This window comes from Bos grunniens, chromosome 19 (genome assembly GCF_055505025.1).
Source record: "Bos grunniens cultivar Pamir isolate PY7600 chromosome 19, Bosgru_T2T1.0, whole genome shotgun sequence".
In the NCBI taxonomy this organism is placed as follows: Eukaryota; Metazoa; Chordata; class Mammalia; order Artiodactyla; family Bovidae; genus Bos; species Bos grunniens.
The window spans coordinates 39,142,793-39,162,879 of record NC_141183.1 but is presented as its reverse complement, the minus strand read 5'-3'; the positions used below and the strand labels follow the sequence as shown (position 1 = coordinate 39,162,879).

The window sequence follows — 20,087 nt, the reverse complement described above, 5'->3', positions numbered from 1 at the left end:
TATACATATACATTGGGCAATAATGATAGTAACAGTATCAGTTCTTTCCTATCCATTCCCTTATTGCCTCCTTATAAAAGTTTGTGAGGTAAACAGGAGGGATGTCTACTTCCTGGTCTCCAAGTGGAGCCATGAGTTCATACGCATGCGAAGTGGAGAGCCAACGAGCATGATGGATGGACCCCCTGCTTGAGGTCATATGACCCGAACCTGTAACATTTTCAGGCTGTGACTCCTTGCGCATGTTGCTTCAAATCTCTAGGTCTCCTTTTACTCAAATTCCTCCCAGTTATTGAGTGGTTTAGATGGGGTACTGGATGTGATGTACTTTGGGATGTACAAAGGTGGTATGTCTTAGCACGCCGAGCTGGGACCAATAATTGATTCTTTAAGTCCAAAAAGTGACCTTCCCTTTATCCACTCATGTTAAGCAACACCCTAAGATTTCAGTCATCATAGTGGCCCTCCTAAGACAAAGATAAAACATGATCACAACAAGGCAAAATAAATATTTATTAGAAATCATTAAAGCATTTCTTCAATGACACTAAAATGTTCTTACTCCACTTACGACTTCTCTCTTGCACATAGAGTTTCACACACACACAACACTAAAAACAAAGATGTAAATGGAACTTGCAAACATGAGGCACATTCAGTGAGAACAAGGTAACAATTCTATGTTTGGGACCAAGATCACAGTAAAAAAAAAAAAAAAGTAAATCAATGCAGAGATCAAGTATGGCTTACAGGCCCACATGATGGTCCATCTATCTGGCCCCTACCCAGAGCCAAAGGACTTAGTCCACCAGGCCTTGTGGAAGGAAAAGAAGGTCAGTAACACTGGGCTCCAGGGCAGGAGCCCTCTAAGAGCTTAGTGACTTCACAGTACAGCCTTGAACTCCTTCTCCCATTCCCCACCCAGGGAGGAAGGTAAGCACCTTTTTTACTCCAAACAGATATATAACTTAATTTCTAGAATAATGGATTCTTCCTGAGGCAGAATTTAGCTAAAGGAAAATTTCTAGCCACAACTATTATCTGAGCATGTGAGATTCCATTCCTGGAAAATGCTTTCCCCTGAAATTAGTGAAATGTGAATCACTTAAGATATCCTTATACACCTGTGGATTCAGTGTGTGCGGTGTGTGTGTATGTGTGTGTGGTTTTGTGCACATCTGTATGCACACACTTGAATTTAAAAACCCACAGGGATCACAGGGACAATGCAGACTGCCAGCATGAATCATCTGAGCAAAAAACCTAATCCCCTGACACATGCCAACCACAAAAGCAGACTCAAATTTACCAAAGAACTGTGCCAAAAAAATAAAATCGCACAGGAGGACATCTGTGATCTGTGGTCCAGAATCAGAACACTCCAGCTTCAACAGCTCTGATACAATCTCCTGCATGACTTTGAACAAGTCCACTTTCCTCTTGGAGCTTTGGTCTCCAGGTGTCAAGTAAGAGAAATGGTCCTTTTAAACCAACGCTCTTTGACTCATCACCTTCCTTGGAAAACCTGCCTAGGTTGAGACCGTCTAGGATAAAAGCCTTTGGGGGACACCACTGTCAGGAGGAAGATTCAGTATAGAAAATGGTCCTGCCAACAAATTCAATCCAGATCCATAGACAGGTCTCCATATGCATACGAAGACAAAGATCCAGTTATTGACTTCTGTCTAACCTCCCAGCTTTTGTTCAAGTGGGAAGTGAAGAGTTATACAGTTTTATCCATGCATATCCAGACCAAAACAATTCTGAATTCCCAGCTGCACAGAGTAGAGCGCGGAGCCATGTATCCGAGTTGCTGCCCTTCAAACCAAGACATCTATCTGTTCAGGATAAAGGCAAGAAGTTAATTCCAGATACAGGATGCTACTCTCCAGGCTAAAAGGAGCTTCAAGTTCATCTGATGATGATCTTTAACAATATCCCTCATATATGCTCAACCAGCTTCTGCCTAACTATCCCCAGTATCACAACTTCCCTGGAGGTCCAGTGTTTAAAACTTCACGCTTCCAATGCAGGGAGTATGGGTTCAATCCCTGGTTGGGAGTGAAGATGGCAAATGCTCTTGGGGGTGTGGCCAAAAAAAAACCAAACGTAACATCTGAAGAAGTTGTTGGACTACATTGAACCATAATCGTTTTCCCTGAAGCTTCCAGCTTTTGGGCCCTAGTTCTGTTCATCTGCAACACATCTGGTCCTCCTGCCTCTGTGATAATCCCCCTAAATCTTCCCTTCTGCAAGAAACATGCCTAGCCCCTTCCTCCCCTGCTCACACTTGAACCTGGTCTGACCACTACGCTTGGAGCACTGGGCAGTTCCCTGGGTCATCTGAGAGTACAGGGGCTACTGCAGATTGCAAGGCTGCATCCTCGACTCATCTGTCCCTGACCCAGCCCATCAGGGACACAAGGGCTAAGATTCTGCCCAAACAAGTAAGCTGGTGCACAGAGAGCCCAGAGCAGAGAAATGAGCCAGGAGTGGACTGGGTGGCCCACACTCCTTAGTTTGCTTCTAGTCAGATTAACTAACCAACAGCCAAGTTATCTAAAAGCTGAATGATTTTGTGCCATTTAAAATTAAATTTCATGGTTAATATCGTTACAATTTCACCTTGAAAATCCCACAGGACTGTGATGACCTAAAGGGGTGGGATGTGGGCGTGGGGGGCAGGAAGGAGGTTCAAAAGGGAGGGGATATATGTATATTCATGGCTGATTCACATTGTTGCACAGCAGAAACTAACACGACATTGTAAGGCAACTATACTAAAAAAAAAAAATTCCCACACAAATCTTTCACCAGACAGCTGAGTCAGAGTGGATTTTCTGGTTGTTTAGGTTCTAATAGGACTTCTCTACTGGCTCAGATGGTAAAGAATCCCCCTGCAATACAGGAGACCCGGGTTCATTCTCTGGATCAGGAAGATCCTCTGGAGAAGCGAATGGCTACCCACCCCAATATTCTTGCCTAGAGAATCCCATGAACAAAGGAGCCTGGAGGGCTACAGTCTGTGGGGTCACAAAGATACGGACATGACTGATGGACTAACACACTTGAGTCATCTGGAACATTTCTACTCTCTCCACTTCATCTCTGTCCCCAAACTGAGTAATTTCAGGGAAGAAAATCAGAGGATGAGAATCTAAAAATAAGCCCCATATCTTGGCTCCTCCTCAGATGCCTTCTCCTCTGCTTCAAAATTCACAGTTAAAAAAAAAATATTGAATACCAGAGCATTTCAGATATTCTGTAAAATTCCTCCAATGAAAAATACTGATGTGTAAGAGTAACCTCTGAGATTCAAGACCATATAAATAGAGCAGCTGCTATTTCTGTTTCAGACGAAGCCACTATCCCAGCTTGGAAGCCTGCACTGTGCCAGGGCTGGGACAAGGAAACCAGCCAAGATCTTTCACCCAGATCACAGGACCTGCCTGGCATTTCTCATGTAGTTTTAAGTATGTAAAGAAAAGCTTTTTGTCCTTGTTCTGGCCACCTTGAGGCCAAGTATATAATACTTACATCCAACCCCCAAATCCTAAAAACTATTTCTCAGCTTTTAAAATCACACACTTCATTTGAAGTAATTTTCATTTAAAACGGAAATGTCCTTTCTCTACTGAAAAGAAAAACCCTGTGTTAATTATGCTTCTAGAATTGTCTCTCCGTTGGAGACAGTCTGAGCCTTGAGTACCAAGGCCACTTATTCCAAGGGTGTTTTCCTGCTCCCTGAAGATTCCAGAAGCTCATTCCTCTCTGACCCCAGGATACCAGGCTCAGCTCAGTCCCCTGTACATTCTAGGATGGGATCAAGAGGCCCTTAAATTCAGGAGATCCAGTCACAGTAGGGGAGATGGTAGAATATTAGGGCTGGGGCTAGGGGCTGTCAAGACATTGTCAAGACATCGGGAGAAGAAAAACTCCTCTCTGTGCTCCTTGGGCCCCTGTCCCTGCCCTGCCATCCTCTCTCCCAGCCAAGTCGACCTGCAGTTGGTGAACACAGGAGCTTCACCCAGGATTCAGGGCTCCTGGAACTCCCAGGCTCAGGACTGCTGGCCATAGGTTTTTACAAGCTCTGCCAAATAACAAACTCCAGGGTGTTGCCCACTCAGACAAACTGACAACTGCCCCTTGGTTCAGCTACCCGCTCAGCGTGAGGGTGCGTTCCTCGTCTCTGCAGGTGGAGCCAGGCTCCATCACTCTGCAAAGCATGCAGCACCAAGTCCAGCACCCAGGTTCCAGCATCAGATGGCCCACACGCACGTGAGCTCTGGGTCCTGCTTTTACACTGAAGTTTCCGGAAATTCATCTATTTCCTCAAATGCATTGAGGGTGGTTTTGCTGTTGCTTCTGGAAGAATCTTGGATTTTGTTGGAATCTGCTTTAAAGACAAAACACTATTTTACAAATACAGCACTCTGCAAGTTGTGCCTCCAGGTAGGTCTTGGCCCACCACTTGACTTTCAGAAATGTTTCCAACTCAGGTTATAAAATGATAGAGCTGGAAGGGATTAGTTCAACCCTCCTCCCCCACTTTACAGATGGGGAAAATCAGGGTTCCCCGGGGTCACATGGTCAGGCAGGAGTGGGCATCATGCTTCCTGACAGCAGCGGTACCTGTCCGTCTCCCGGGCCCCGGATCTTCGTTGAGGAAGGAGACATGAGTTTTCCATTCAGTCCACTTCACCTCGTTGATCCTGAGGGTGTGATAATCATTCTCACTATTTCCCAAGCGCACTTCATGAAATACAAACAAATACACTAGCACCACATTTGGGGTGTCCCCCACGGGGATTGGGAACACCCCTGACTCATGTGTCCATATCAGTGTTACTGGGGCTTGAAGCCTGCCCAAGTACACATCTTCCCAGGCCTCCAGGATCAGTCTCCTCCCAGGATATGGGACTCAGAGAGACATAAGGGGTGAACCCACACAGGGGAGACAGAAGGACAAAGGGTGCCAGGCTGGCAGATCTCTTCTAAGGTAGGCACTGGGCGGGGAGAAGCCACAGAGGCACCTCCAGAAGGGCAGAGTCTCCCCGCTCTCCCTTCTGAGGCTCAGGAAGCCTGTCCCAGGGCCAGCGACCCCAAACAAGCAAACTCCATCTTCTGAGGAGGCGGAACAGACCATGGCCATGGTCCGACAAGCAAATGGCATCACGGCTTGGCTAACATTCATACCGCATGTCTCTTCACCCACCCACAGAGCACCAGCAAAGTGCCCCCCTCCCTCTGTTACCGCAAACACAGCCGGAAATCGTCCTCTGCCACTTTACACAGCTCCCCCATGCGGAATCTGCTCCTCAGCCATTCTGGTAATATTTTCTCGAACTCCAAGATGGTCCTGGCTCTCTGGGAACACAAAGGAGCCTGAGTGTGTCACTGAGGAGCCAGCGCCGGGGTGCCGCCTGAGTGTGGGTGTGCCCACACATGTACACACACAAACAAGAACTTGCACACACAAGAACACACACACACACCACCAAACGGCCCACTCCACCTGCACAGAATGCTTACTTAATGCACAGATCCTGAGGATCTGGCTCACCTACAGAATTCAAAAACCCAGGGTCTTCCCCGATGGTCCAGTGGTTAAGACTTCACCTTCCAATGCAGAGGGTGTGGGTTCAATCCCTGGCTGGGGAGTTAAGATCCCACAGGCCTCAAGGCCAAAAAAACCCACATAATACAGAAGCAATACTGTAACAAATTCAACAAAGACTTTAAAAAAATGAAAGAAAAGAAAGCCCAGTAAGTTTGGGAAAGGTGTTAAAATTATTTTAAATATCACATAAACTATGTTTATGAGAGTCCACAGTTTCCTAACTGAAAGGTAGGATTCTGAGCTCCTGTGGTGAAAGGAGGTTCAGACATCACACAGTCCTATTCCATCTCAGGCTGGGAATCCCCTCAGCAATTTTCCCAACCATAATTTGTCTAATCTCCCCTGAATATTATTGATAATCCATTAAGAAGGCCCTAACAATTAGTAACGTCCTTGTATCAGATCAAAGCTTTTCTCCCTCTTGTTCCCCATATGTCCCATTTCTGCCTCTGGGATCACAGAAGAAAGCTGCTCCCTCTTTCCCAAGTAGCTCTGCAAGAAGGAATTCTCACCATCTTCAACCCAGTTTCAACACCGTCTGTTGTGAGGCATGGTTGCCAGGCCTCTCCCATGCCCGGGCCATTCTGTGGGTTAGTATCCCCAGTGTGTAAGGCCCACAGCATATAAGGAGTATTGGAGGGAAGCAGAATTGTCACCTCCATTGTCCTATACCCTCAACACCCACATATCACACCATTGACTCTAAGCAGAGCACAGCCATAAGCCTGAGTACCTCTCACACATGCCATTGTCCAGCCACACTCCCTGGACCCTTTACTCCAGAAACCTACCTTCCTTGAACCTGGCCAAGCACAGGGAGCTTATGCAGGTTTCCAGGCCCCAGCCTAGATCCACGGGTTCCATGTGCTGAACTGAGTCCCCATGACAGGACCCCCACACACACACACACACACAGAGGGGACTCTGCCAGGCTCACCTGTAGGCGCCAGATGCGCTCGCTCTCCTTGGAGACGTTCTCCACCGTCTCCCCCATCAGGGCTATGAGCATGTTGAGGAGGAGGACGAAGGTGAGGATGACGTAGGTGATGAGCAGGAACAGGAAGAGGATGGGGTACTTGGAGTTCTGCTGGATGTTCAAGTCACCCAGGCCTATGGTGAGCTTGAAGAGTTCCAGCACCGCGTCGCTGAAGCTGCCATAGGAGCTGCAGTTCTCATGGCTCTTGGGGCACTTCTCGATCAGCGAGGCCAGAGCTGTGAGGACATAACAGGGTGTTCTCTGCAGCCTTTCTGTCCGGTTACTCAGTGAACTAGTGCATACCTGCACGTGCACACATGCACACGCGGACACACAGGCACACACACACTGCTGTCTTCCTCTCTCTGGTTATTGAAATCGCATCTCCAGCCTCAGTTCCTCCAGAAGCCTCATCAGGCTGGTGTTCTGCCTTGAATGACTGCAGAAAGACCTTTCTGCCTAACAAAGCCCAAACTCTTCTCTCCCTTCGCTACCCCACCGTTCAGCCCTTGACCAATCAAGGGTTTGCAGAGTTGAAAATTATAATCTATAATCTGTGTGTCCCTGGCTCCTCAACCAGGCTTGGAGCTCCCAACTTCCAGTAGCCTGGGTTGTCTCTCCCAAGACTGGCAGGTCCTGAGTCTCCTTCTAATGCTCTGTGGCACGATCTCTGGTCACAGCCTGAGGCTCTTTCTTCTTTTCTTCCCAATGCACTACAGCAGTGGCTCATTACTTAATGAATGGATGGATGGATGGATGATCAAATTAATCAGTGAGGAAATGGGTGGATGAATAAACAAGCAAGTGAAGGAGCAAATGAATAAGCAAACTGTGACCCAGAAAAGGTACCAGACAGATGGAATCAGCTGCCTAGTTTCAAATGCCTGTGATAATTGGGGAAAAGAACTGGCTTGGGAAAACAAAATCATATCTCTTTAGGCAGAGGTTAGAAGCAAAATCAGGTTGTGCTTTTCCCTCTGTCATAAACAGACAGGTTTTTAAGAGGGTTTCCCATCCCTGGTCCCCAGCAGACCAGAGGCTCTCACAGATATATCTGAAGTGATCCACGACAGTAACATGACGTGGAGGGCCAAAGGAGGTTACCTCGATACATTACTCTCCTCCTATTTTTCAAAGACTGTCAATCACATTTCTGCAAACTTTAGCTTCCCTATCTGTCAGTTTGAGCCAAAAACACCTGCCAAACCTATCTGAAGCTGAGAGGGACACATATGATGATGTGAAGGTGGGAGGCAGACCACACAGTGTGGTTGGATAAAAGCGACCTCGTCAAATCCTGGCGTCTCTAAGCCTCAGTTCTCTTATGATCAGAGATGATGATGACTCCTGCCTTGGTCAATACATTGTGAGAAGTAAAGAGATAATCATTGTTATTGCTGCTCAGTTGCTAAGTTGTGTCTGACTCTTTGTGACCCCATGAACTGCAGCATGCCAGGCTTCCCTGTCCTTCACTAACTCCTGGAGTTTGCTCAAACTCATGTCCATTGAGTCAGTGATGTTACCTAAGCATCTCATCCTCTGCCACCCACTTCTCCTCTTGCCCTCAATCTTTCCTAGCACCAGGGTCTTTTCCAGTGAGCCGGCTCTTCACACAGATAATCATGGGGAAATGCTGATCACGGTGAGCATTTCACTGGTGACCGATATAATTGTTGCTGAGGCTCCCGCATGCTCTGTCATGCTAATGTCTATATAAAGGGCTTTACAGATGTGGCAGTTGCTATTATTTGTAAATCATTTACCTACTCCAAATCCAAGTAAGAACACGATATATACAAACAAGAACTTCAGAACATCATGCAAAATGACCTACAAAGAAAGAAACATGATTCAAGGGTAAGGTTTGAGTACATATTCACTATAGATTGATCTCCTGCTTCCCACTGTCTCCCGGATCTGCACCCCAACCATGCCCTCATTCACTTGGGCCACTCTTCCATGACCCTCCCCGGATCCTCCTGACGCTCCCTCCACAGCTCAGCACTGGGCCCACCTGTTCCAGAAAGACTCTTCTATTCATCCTCTCCACCCTCCTCCCTCATACAACACAGTCTGTTTCTGTCCTTGCTAATACAGGCTGCACATCAGCACCTCTTCTCATAGAATCTCACACCGAGAATCCTCACGCTTTCTGGAAGTGGCTGTGTGCTGGGGCCTGCTCACACCAGCTCACAAGAGCTGACTGTCACACTCTCGTGAATTTCCTGAGCTGATTGCTAAACAAGCCATGACTAAGAATTGGATTGTGTAAACATAATTAAATAAATTACATTAGAAACAAAGATAATAAGTAGTCAAAACATCACTTCCAAATGACTTTACTACATTTTACAATTATTTAGGATTTTTTTTTTTTTTTTTGACCACTCCATGTGGCTTGCAGGATCTTAGTTTCTGGATCAGAGATTGAAATCACGTCCTCCATAGTGAAAGCCCAGAGTCCTAACCACTGGACTGCCAGGGAAGTCCTAACAATTACCTAGAATTTTAAGGCTATTTACATCTATTGTAGCTATATGTTGAAAACACTATATAATGATGCTTTACTGTGCATCCTTGCCCGATTCTGTACTCATGTTAGTAATGGAAATCAGCCATGGTGGGTGATTTACGCCATAGAAACTGGTGAAAGCTACAAGTCAAAGATTGTTGATTGTCTAGATCTGGACCTAAGACAATGATGGAAAAAATGTTAAGGCAGATAAAACTTTAAAAATATATCCTATCTGTGGCTGTTATATTGCGACTAGTACAAAAATATTGATGAAATATTCTTCTAGTATTTGAAAACTATTATTCAATTCAGCAAATAAGTGTCTCAGCATCACTGACAAACAAATTCAATTTCAACACATCTTCATTGTTTCCTTTTCATCTTCCTCCTTAAAGCAAAGGAAAGGACTTCCCTGGTGGTACAGTGGATAGGAATCCACCTGCCAATGCAGAGGACACAGGTTGGATCCCTGATCCTGGAAGATCCCACATGCCGTGGAGCAATTAAGCCCAGGTGACAGAACTACTGAGCCCACACTCTAGAGCCCACGAGCCACAACTGCTGAGCCCACATACCGAAACCACTGAAGCTTGCGTGCCCTAGAGTTGGTATTCCACAAGAAAAGCCACCGCAATGAGGAACCCTCACACCAAACTAGAGACTAGCTCCCGCTCGCTGCAACTAGAGAAAGTCCATGCACAGCAACAAAGACCCAGGGTAGCCCCCCAAAGAATATTTTAATTAATTATTTATTTTTAAAAAGCAAACGAAAATTTCAGGCAACATTTATATTGGCACAATGTTCACATGTCAATTGCAACCATAGGTTGGCAACAGATACAAGTTAAACCAAAATCAACAAATTATTTGGTGAGATTCAACTAGCCATGTGGAATTTACAACAAAAAAGTATTGCGTATTTTATTATTATTTGTAACTTGCATGCTACACCATCCTCTATATGGTGAACATCTATAATAAACATACCTACATATGTATATATATTATACATGCATATTTTTCCTCCAAGACCATGAGCAAAGGCAAAGGGAGACCATGACACTGAGAGAAAGAGCAGTGGCCTGTCCCTTGGGTGAGTCTCTTTTCCTCTCCAGACCTCAGTTTACCCATCTGAAGAGTGGGCCTTCTCTGAGGGGCCCCTCCCTGCCCATCTCTGATGCTCAGCATCCCCAACGCACCTTCTGGATCATGACGCTGTACATGCCCATGGACTGGAACCCCCGCGTGTAGTAGAGCATGTTCGCCCAGCCCAGGGCCATGGCCAGCACGAGGCAGGCAAGGTACTCTTTGTAGGCAAACAAGTACAAGAAGACAGACAGTATCACAAGCACAGCTTGGGCAAAACTGTTCAGGAGACACAGGAAACAAGGGCCTTACTTACTTCTCCTCGGCATCAGGGCAGAGATGTCCAAACCCTCCAACCTCCCGTAAACCCTGAACAATGACCCTGGTAGGTGGTACCGAAGAGACAGCCGAGGCTGCCCCAGACATGCTGGACCACGTCTAAAACCCAGCTTTGCAGACTGCATTGCCGGATGCAAGTCAGGGCTGGCTGCAGTTGACAAGGACTTTTTAAAGATAGAGTTCCCCAGGGCCCAGTAGATTTTGGTTCAGATGGCCCAGGGTGGTTGCCAGGAGGCTGGATGTTTTTTGAATCACCCATGTGACTTGTGATTCCCACAGAGATTGAGGCACTCTGGAGTAGACGAAGGATGCAGTAAAAGATTCCATTTTTAATCAAAATGACAAAGCTGACAACATGTATACTCAAACGTCAGTCATAACAAAAGTCCCCCATAACCTACTTTGAGAAGTCTTTTAAAAAACTACAAGACATGCCATGTAATAGATACGCTAAAAGGAGATTGCACACCAATGCAAACGTACCTAACAGCACTGAACTTAAAAACGGTTAAGATGGTTTAACTTTCATGTTACATGCATTAAACCACAATTTTAAAAATTTAAAGTACAATATCCACCAAACATACAAGATCAAAACCTACTCCTAAACATTGTCATCAGTTAGGCAGACATCTGGACAGAAACCCTCTCTTGCTTATAGCATCAGGCAGTCTCCGTGATTATGAAATACCTAACTAGTTAAAGTTGGGACACAGTCAATCTCGATTTTGTGCAGTGAAAAGCAAACATTTGGGTGATCGGTGTATTTGGCACTGAAGTGAGGAAGCATTTTAAACACCTTCCTCCACACAAAGAAAACAACAGAGAAGGAGAACAAGGCCTTTCATCCGCACCAAAGCCAGTGGCGGTACAAATGGATTTTTCTCTGGGATCGTCACACTTTGTTGAAGGTGTCAGGCTCACATGTGACTTGCACTGTGGGTAGGACTGCACCTGGCCTATTCATTCACTGCAGTGTCAGGGTGCCCCACCCGCCCACAGGGATGGAGAACTCGGTTCATACTTCTGGAAGGCACATGCCTACTTAATAAGACAGCTATTAATAAATAGGTATTCAAGGTGCTATAGACCCACCCAAAGGCTCAGAAGAGGGACTTTGGTGGGGTCCACAGAACCCTGGAGCCCAACGTGCTTCACCCCAAGCCGCAGATCCTGTTCCTTTTCATGCAGCCATGATGCTGAATCAGCCTTCTGTTGTTTAGAGACAGGGTTACGTAATCCTCTGACATCGGCTGCACATGACCTCATTCAGAGAAGCTGCTGAGCTGGGCTTTCTGACTGAGGCCTACAGTAGTTGACCCCAGACTAGCTTGGGGTGAGGATGACTGGGACACTGGGCTGGCTTCGACATGCCCGAAGCTCCACGTGACTCAGTGATTCACTTCCCTCCTCTGTGCCTCAGTTTCATGAGATCAGACACGGTGATTTCTCAAGTCCCTTCCAGCCCTGATCTGCCAGCGTCCAAGACAGCAGCTGGGAGGAACTGGCTTGGAATGTCCCTTCAATAAAACATAAACATGCTTTCTCTGTGCTGCCTGCCCCCCAGGGCTCTGGGGCAGGGTGTAGTCAGCTCTCCCTGTGACCAGATGGTGGGCACTGTCCCAGTGTTTTCTGGCCCTCCCCTCTGTGCCTCTCTCAACAGAAGGGAGGAGGAGGTCCCTGGCCACATGCCTTGGCGTAAGGACTGGGACAGGGTGACAGAGTAGGGTGGCCATTGCAGAGGGACATAGCAGTCCTCATACAGGACTTCGGCCCTGACTGTGAGGTGGTAACCAAGGCGACAGACCTACTTACAAGACAAAGTGAAACCAGGCATCAGAGAGAATGGACTGCAGATCTGACGGTCTCAGCAGGAAGATTGCGATGCCCTGCGGCCAGAAAGGAAAGAAAAGCTGCCCCCTCTTCGTGCCCCTCACTGGAAGACCTGGGGAAGGGGGCGTCTCCCCAGGACTGAGACTCAGGAACCAGGGGAATGTGTGAAGGCCCAGTCAGAGCCCAAGTGAGGGATATGGAAAGGGACTAGTGCCCGGGGGACAGAGACAACCTCAGGGTAAGAGTGGATGCTCCCCCCAGTCTTCTTGCATCTCTTACTGTCATCCCCATCATCACTCCAGAACCCACAAAGCAGCAGGGCCACACAGTTGCCTGCCATTCCCCAAATATGGCCTGGCCTCCCAGCCTCTGAGCCTTTGTACACTGCTCCCCACACCTGCCCTGTAATGCCTTCTCCCCAGAGTCCTCATGCCAACACCACCCTACCACAGTTGGTGACATCTCTACCTTCCAGCCTTCCTAACCTCCCCCATCCCCAAATAAAAGTCACCTCTCTTCTGAACATGGGTCTGACCCCAACATCAGGCCCTTTTCACAGTCTATCTTACAGTCTTGATATCTGTGTCCATCTGAAATTCCTACCAGACTATGACCTCAAAGAGGGCAGACTCCCTCATCCCTATTAGCTCCCCCCAGGGCCCCACAGGTTGAAGGTGTTCAGAATATACCTGCTGATTCATCAGCTGGATGGATGAATGGATCAACTGACAAACAGATGGAAAGACAGTTGGATGAAGGACTGAAGGACAATAAGTGGGTGTCTAAATGGATGGATGAGCAGTTGGGTGGATGAGAGATGGCAGGTGATTGGGTGGATGGATGGAGGGGAGGGGAAGATGGGAGGGACACTGAGTGGCTGAGAGTGTAGATAAATGGCAGAGAGATGGACAGATGGATGGAGGGATGGATACATGAAGTAGGTAGGATAAGCCTGCTTATTTATGTAAATCTAAAATTAAAGAGGAAACGAGTCCCCACAGTCCCCCAGCAGCAGTAGCAGACAGAGCTTGCTGCCCCCCGCCTGCCTCGCAGGCCAGACCAGGAGGGCTCAGTGACCCACTCACCTCTTTCACAGAAATGAACATGGCCCAGATGAGCACAAACATCCTTCCTAAGAGCTGCAGCCACCCCATCTTGTGCGTGAGGGCCAAGGGGTGTGGCAGGGCCTACGGAGGAAGGGAGAGGAATGGATAGGTGCGGGGTGCGGAGTGAGGAAGGCAGGGGTAGCACCCACCCTGGGGCGACCATGCACATACGCATGCCGGGCCCTCAAGCTGGACCAGAGGCCAGCATGAAGCCCATTCTCTGTAAGAGCCAGTGCAGGAAGGGCAGCCCCCAGCCCCTGCCTACCCTACCAGCAGTGGGAACCCAGGATTCTACGGTGAGAAGCATGATTCAATCCATGCTAACAACTCCCTCATACCTCTTGGCATTTGTCTGTCCCATCTGTATCCAGACACTCACAGAGCCCCATCACACAGTCAAAGCCAAGACTCTGTGCCTCATGTGACTGGACAGGAAACTGAGTCCCAGATTGGTGGGAAAGCTTCTCCAAGTGACCTCCACCTCCTCCCGTTTCCTCCCACAGCCGAAACACCCAATCGGCTCCAGATTGAGACCTGGAGCCTGGGCCAGGCCTGGGGCTCCTAATTCCCTGAGCCTCCCTCATCAGGGGTCCGCCTGGGACTAAGCACCTGGGGTTGAGCTCCACTCAGGGCTGGAGACGTATTCCATGTCCAAGACACTGTAAAGCGTGACAATCGGGGGACCCCACGCAAATCTCTTGGCTTCTCTGGGCCTCAGTTTCCCCATATGCATGTGGGGTGGATCCCATCTCCTGCAGCTCTAACCACCTCATCCCCCACTTCAAGGGGCCCAACATACCTCCTCCTCGCGGGGGCGGTAGTAAGAGACGAGGGTCAGGGTGATGTTGTAGAAGAAATAGAAGCAGAAGGACAGGAAGAACATGTACTTGGCGAACTTCTTCCACTTCATATGCAGCAGCGTGTGCAGGGGCTCCAGGGTCAACATCTCGTGCCGGTTCTGGGGATAGAACAGCACCGGTCACCATGGAGATGAGAGGGAGGGAGGGACCATTTTCAAAGGGCCCTCATTTCAAAGGGAACTCTGAGTCAGCAGTGCCCCCGGCAGAAGGGGCCAATGAACTGGTTTGGCTGGAAGTGTTGGGAGGGTAATTTCCAGCTCCTGAGGCCCCAGTGCAACCAGGCATAGCCAAACACCACAGGAGCCTGGTGCTTTTGGCAAGAGGATCAGATGCACAGTGGGGAGTGAGGGCCAGAAGTGGGGCCAGGGCCACGACTGGGGTTCTGGCCCCTCCTGGGCCCCCCTTCACTGTGTGACCCTTGGAAAACCCTTGACCCTTTCTGGGCCTCACTGTCCTCTTCCATAAAAACTGATTTCAATCCCTGCCCTACCAGTCAGGCTGCTGTGAGAGGCCAGGGAGACCCCAAGCAAGGCAGGCTCTGGGAGGCACGAGTCTTGGTAAAATATAAAAGATGTGTTGCCTCTGTTCCCCCAAGAGCCAAAAACTTCCCACTGAGCTGATCCTTTCTTTTCTTCTTCAGCTTCACTGACCTCCCTGCCTTGCCTCCTCCAGAAAGACCTCCCTGACTGCTCCAATGGTACACTCCCTGACCCCCATTTGAGGCCAGGTTTGGGGATGAGGGGATTCTAAGCTCAGCCATAAGGAACCAATAAGAGGAGTTGGGGGGAAACAAGATGGAGAAGATCTACACCCCCACCCCCACCCTGCCCAGGATTATGGGGCCAGGAGACCCCTCCACAGGGTCAGCTGGGAACAGGTGTCCCCAGCACCTGCCCCACCCACTGAGGCTAAGGAACGGGGGTGGCAGATACATCCAGCAAGTAGAATGGGGTCTCCCAGGGCCCCTGGCCTGAGGCCCAGCCTGCCGCCTCCTGTCTTCCCCCAGCCCAGCCGGGAGACCCACGTCAATGTTGGTGTTGTAGACGATGATCTCCAGCACGGAGTTGTCAGTCGTGGTGTCCACGTTGGTGAGGTCGTACAGCGAGGATGACACAGGCCCGTACGCCCAGTCGGTGAACTTCCTGGACAGGCTCCGAAGCCGCTTGTCCTTGATCTCACGGCTGAGAATGTACTTCAGGATCTGGGGACAGGAAGAGGAACAACTGTCAGCCAGTGGACAGGGCTCGGGCCAGCACAGCTTGGCCCTCCACCCCCACAACAGACAGGGCCTGGGAAGAGTCTCCCACGAGAGCCTGGCCGAGTGCCTGTTACTGTGACCCCTGGGCCCCGCTTTATCTGTGGAATGAGTACAAAGCTTGCTGACCTGTGCGTTGTACCAGAGACTGTGAATACCAGAGACAAAGGGGTGAAGGCCCTTTGCACACTTCAGAGAGTTGCACAATCAGCTCACAGATCCTTCCACCGGCTGGGGAGTCTGTTCAGGGAAGAATCTAGGAACTGACCATTTTGAGAAGTAATTTCTGTTTGACTTGAGCTTGAGTTAGAAGTTTCTCCAGCTTTCACATCCCACTCTCAGTCAAGACCCTGCCAATTGAGGCTCACTGCCCTGGCCAGTCAGGGACTGGTGCAAGACACCAGCCTTGGGAATTACTGGGCAATCTAGTGTTTAAGACTCTGAGCTTCCAACACAGGGGCATGGGTTTTGCTAGGCAGGTAGAATAGGAAAAAGGAGTCCAAAATGGAGGTGGCTAAAAGACAAAGAAGGGAAAAGCCCGCGAAAATAGAACAAAAGAAGGTCCGAGGACCGGAGTGAGGACCTCAGGTAAAACAAACAACACTCCTGGCTGGCCCAATTTACATAGGACAGGCCCAGGGAGAGATAAACATATAAAAAGAGGAACCAAAGCTAGCTCTCTCTCTCTCCCGTGCGCTGGGGCGCTCTTCTCCTCGCATCTTTGGATCGACGTGCCCTCATGCCTCAGAAACGGATTTTCCTGCTATCTTCTAAATAAAATAGAGCTGTAACACTGAGCTGTAGCACCGATTTGTCTAACAAGAGCTATAACATGATCCTTTCGAGACTTGAGAGCTATAACACAGTCTATCCAAGACTCAAGAGCTGTGACACGCCAAGGGGGCTATAATGTCCATCACTCCAAATCTTTGTTGTGACGAGACAAAGAACCGAGGAATGTGCACTCTCATGACAGTTTGATCCCTGGTCAGGGAACTAAGATCCCACATGCCGCATGGCACAGTCAAAAGAAGGTTAAAATATTAAATTTTTTTGAAAAATTAAGAAGCGCCAGGGCTTCCCTGGTGGCTCAAACAGTAAAAGAAAGTGAAAGTGAAGTTGCTCAGTCATGTCCGACTCTGCAACCCCATGGACTGTAGCCTACCAGGCTCCTCCGACCATGGGATTCTCCAGGCAAGAATACTGGAGTGGGTTGCCATTTCCTTCTCCAGGGAATCTTCCCGACCCAGGGATCTAACCCCGGGATCGAACCCAGGTCTCCCACATTGGAGGCAGACGCTTTAACCTCTGAGCCACCAGTGGAAGTGGTGTGACAGTAAAAGAATCTGCCTGCCATCCAGGAGATTCGATCCCTGGATCCGGAAAAGGGTATGGCTAAAGGGTATACCCAAAGAAGGGTATGGCTACCCACTCCAGTATTCTTGCCTGGAGAATTCCATGGACAGAGAGCCTGGTGGGCTACAGTCCACAGGGTTGCAGAGTCAGATATGACTGAGCAACTAACACACAAGAAGCCACCAGGCTTTTTCAGAGAGATTCGTGAAACCTAGGTCAGCTAGCCTCGCTCTCTGCTGAATGTTAGAGTTACTAGGTCAATTTAAAATTCCCACACCACTGACTAATTCAATCCAGATCTCTAAGGGTGGGGACACCCAGTCATGTGCATGTTGTAAAGCTTCCTGGATGGTCCCAAAGTCCAGGCGAGAGGGAGAGTTTACTAGTTCCCCAAAATGAGCCCTGGGAACCGTAAGATGTGGCAGGACTTCCTGGGGCACCAACCCAAGGCCCAGGAAGAGAGTCCTGATGGGGAAGACAATGTCAAGGCCCTGATCTCACGTGACCCAATGGGATTCCCACGTCATCTCACACGAGAGCCTAGTCTCTACAGACCAGGCAGGGAGCTTCTGGGGCCAGGGCACATCTCCCCTTCCTGCACCCCAGCCTAGAAGAATCCAAGGACAGGGACTGTGTCCTAAGCATGTCCTAGGCATCTCTATTCTCAGCAGTGACCAACTTGAGCAGCATCCAGAAAAACGTCCAAAGAACAGTGAGTGAAGGAGAGAAGGGAAGTGGGAAGGGTGCGGGGGATTCCCCAAGACTGATAAGGCATGGTTGGGGTACGGGGAGGGCATATTTTCCTTCAGGGAACCAGGGGGTCATGGAGCCAGACTGCATGCAGGAAGCTTCATCTTGGGCTCCCCAGGGACCTCATATGCCACAGCAGTCCTTGGAGAAAGTTCCAACTTGGCAACCACAATGTGACCCTCCTCAAAGCCCCCAGGAAGCTGTGTCCTTGGGGTGGGCAGGAGACCGGGGAGGCAGGCACACACACAATTGCTCCTTTATCCAAGCTGTTCTTCCTCCCCCCTGCTCCCGCAGAGAATGAAAAGGTCCCTTGTGGGCACCAGCCCTGAGCACTGGGACGGGACCCAAGGCCCTCAGGGCAGCGCCTCCCTCAGCAGCGGCCCTGAGGCTGGCACAGCTGTGCCACCAGGGCTGCTCAACAGCTTCTCCCCCACCTCACCCCCACCCCCAAGCAGCACCCCCTTGCAGCCTCCTCAGAGCCTTGGTCCCCTCCCAGGGCTCAAGATATGAAGGCAGAAGAGGCTCTGCTATGACCCCAGCCCCAACCTGAGTCCTGCCCTTGAAATCAGACCAAGCCACAGCTCCAGCCACTTGGAGAGATGAAAGCCCTCCCCAGCTGAGTCTTCACCAAGGCTCCCAGTTAACCTGAGTTTCTTGGCCCACATCTCAAGGGCGCAAATGGCCACCAGCCACCGCATCCTCCACTGGGGACTTGGCTCCATGTTTCAACCTGACAGACAGCCTGGGATCTCCCCAGAGTTGGGGAGAAGCAGCACATTAGCTCTATATCCAGAGCAGACATTCTGGGCCTCCTGTCCTCACAAGAGACTGAAGGCTCTGAGGGTCAGACACTCAGCCTCCGCGTGAGTACCTTGCCACACAGGAATCCTCGGCCACAGAGCCTACATCACTGCAGCCCTAAGGCTCCTCCACCCTGGCCCAGGCGACAGGGTCCCAGGACAGGAGACAGAAACCCAGAGTGTCAGGGCCTGAAGTCCTGAGGGTGGGCCCACGAGCTGCCTGGCCAAGCAAGGCTCTGTGTGCTTAGCCACAGAAGGGCCCCCAGGGGGCCGTGCCTGGTGCCCTCCCACCTGCCCCCACCTCACCCACCTCGGCCTTGCCCATCTTGGCGGCCAGCTGCAGGGGCGTGAGGCCGTCATTGTTGCGTGTGGTCTCCAGCTCCCAGGTGCGGCTCCTCAGCAGGATCATGTCATACATGCGCTTGACAAAGTCATTCTGCGTCTTGAAGTCCTCGGCCACGGTCACCAGGGCGTGGAGGATGTTGTTTCCCCGTGAGTCCTGCGAGGTGATGTCCGTCTGCTCGTTCTCCATCAGCATCTGCACAATCTCGGGCTGGTTGGTACAGGCTGCCAGGGCCAGGGGTGTCTCGCCTAGGGGAGGGGGGCACAGGGGCTTGGTTCTCTCCTGGGCCAGATCTTGACTTGGATCTTAGTCAAGATCTCAGATCCAAACCTTCGATCGCGGTGATCGCCAAGGTCTAGGACTGGGCCTTCTCCTGACCATCTCAGTGAGAGTGGGAGACTGAAGTTGGATCATTGCTTCAACCTCCTAATGGGTCTCCCCGCTACCACCCTGGCCCTCCAATCCTATCCTCAGCACAGCAGCCAGACTGATCCTGTTAACACAAAAGGCTTGCCTCACCCAGAGCTAAAGCTCAGGTTCCAACAACAGCTTACAAGGCTCTACACCTTCTGACATCATCTCCTCCACTCCCTCCTTACTCACTCCCCTCCAGCCACAAAGGCTTCTTCCTTTCCCCGCCCCCTCCCCAGCACACACAGGTGTTTTTCTACTTCAGGGCCTTTGCACATTCTGTTCCCTCTGCCAGGTGTGCTGTTCCTTCTGCTGCATCACTTCCTCCCTCACTACCTCTGAGTCTTTGCTCAAACATCACCTGTTCAATGAATCACCCTAACTGCCCTTTTTAAAATTGAAACCCATTGCCTTCCTGCCCCAGAACTCCTGATCGCCTTCCCTTGCTTTGCTTTGCTATGCCGTGCTCAGTCGTGTCCGACTCTTCTAGACAGCATGGACTGTAGCCCGCCAGGCTCCTCTGTCCATAGGATTCTCCAGGCAAGAATACTGGAATGGGTTGCCATGTCCTCCTCCAGGGGATCTTCTCCAGGGATTGAACCTGCATCTCCTGCATTGGCAGGTGGATTCTTTACCACTGAGCCACCTGGGAAGCCCTCCCCTTGCTTTACTTTTTTTTCAACAGCACTTATTATTTTCTAACCTATTACATAACATTCTTAGTTATCATGTTTATTATTGATGGTCTCTCTTCCATCTAGAATGGAAGTTTCATGAGGGTAGAGATCTTGGTTCTGTTCACAGATATATTTCAAATACCTAGAACAATGCCTGGTG

General features: G+C 49.6%; 1 protein-coding gene across 10 annotated transcripts in view; it reads right to left on the bottom strand.

Moving 5' to 3' along the window:
• Positions 1-489: 489 nt before the first annotated feature.
• The window catches only part of TRPV3 (transient receptor potential cation channel subfamily V member 3), a 34,615-nt gene continuing 15,017 nt past the window's right edge, over positions 490-20,087 (bottom strand). Inside the window, exons 8-19 of one of the 10 annotated variants that reach the window (XM_086359628.1) lie at positions 18,807-19,087; positions 15,360-15,536; positions 14,275-14,433; positions 13,455-13,556; positions 12,352-12,425; positions 10,311-10,476; positions 8,360-8,426; positions 6,558-6,832; positions 5,255-5,367; positions 4,633-4,712; positions 4,279-4,396; positions 490-1,838 (exon numbers count right to left, since the gene is read on the bottom strand). In XM_086359628.1, the coding sequence (XP_086215754.1) occupies positions 4,299-4,396; positions 4,633-4,712; positions 5,255-5,367; positions 6,558-6,832; positions 8,360-8,426; positions 10,311-10,476; positions 12,352-12,425; positions 13,455-13,556; positions 14,275-14,433; positions 15,360-15,536; positions 18,807-19,087 (1,592 nt within the window). In that variant the 3' untranslated portion in view covers positions 490-1,838; positions 4,279-4,298. Of the gene's footprint in view, positions 4,397-4,632; positions 4,713-5,254; positions 5,368-6,557; positions 6,833-8,359; positions 8,427-8,767; positions 12,057-12,351; positions 12,426-13,454; positions 13,557-14,274; positions 14,434-15,359; positions 15,537-18,806; positions 19,088-20,087 lie in introns of those variants that run through there. The other 9 variants (XM_086359630.1, XR_015148068.1, XM_086359627.1 and 6 more) reach the window with 9 other exon arrangements.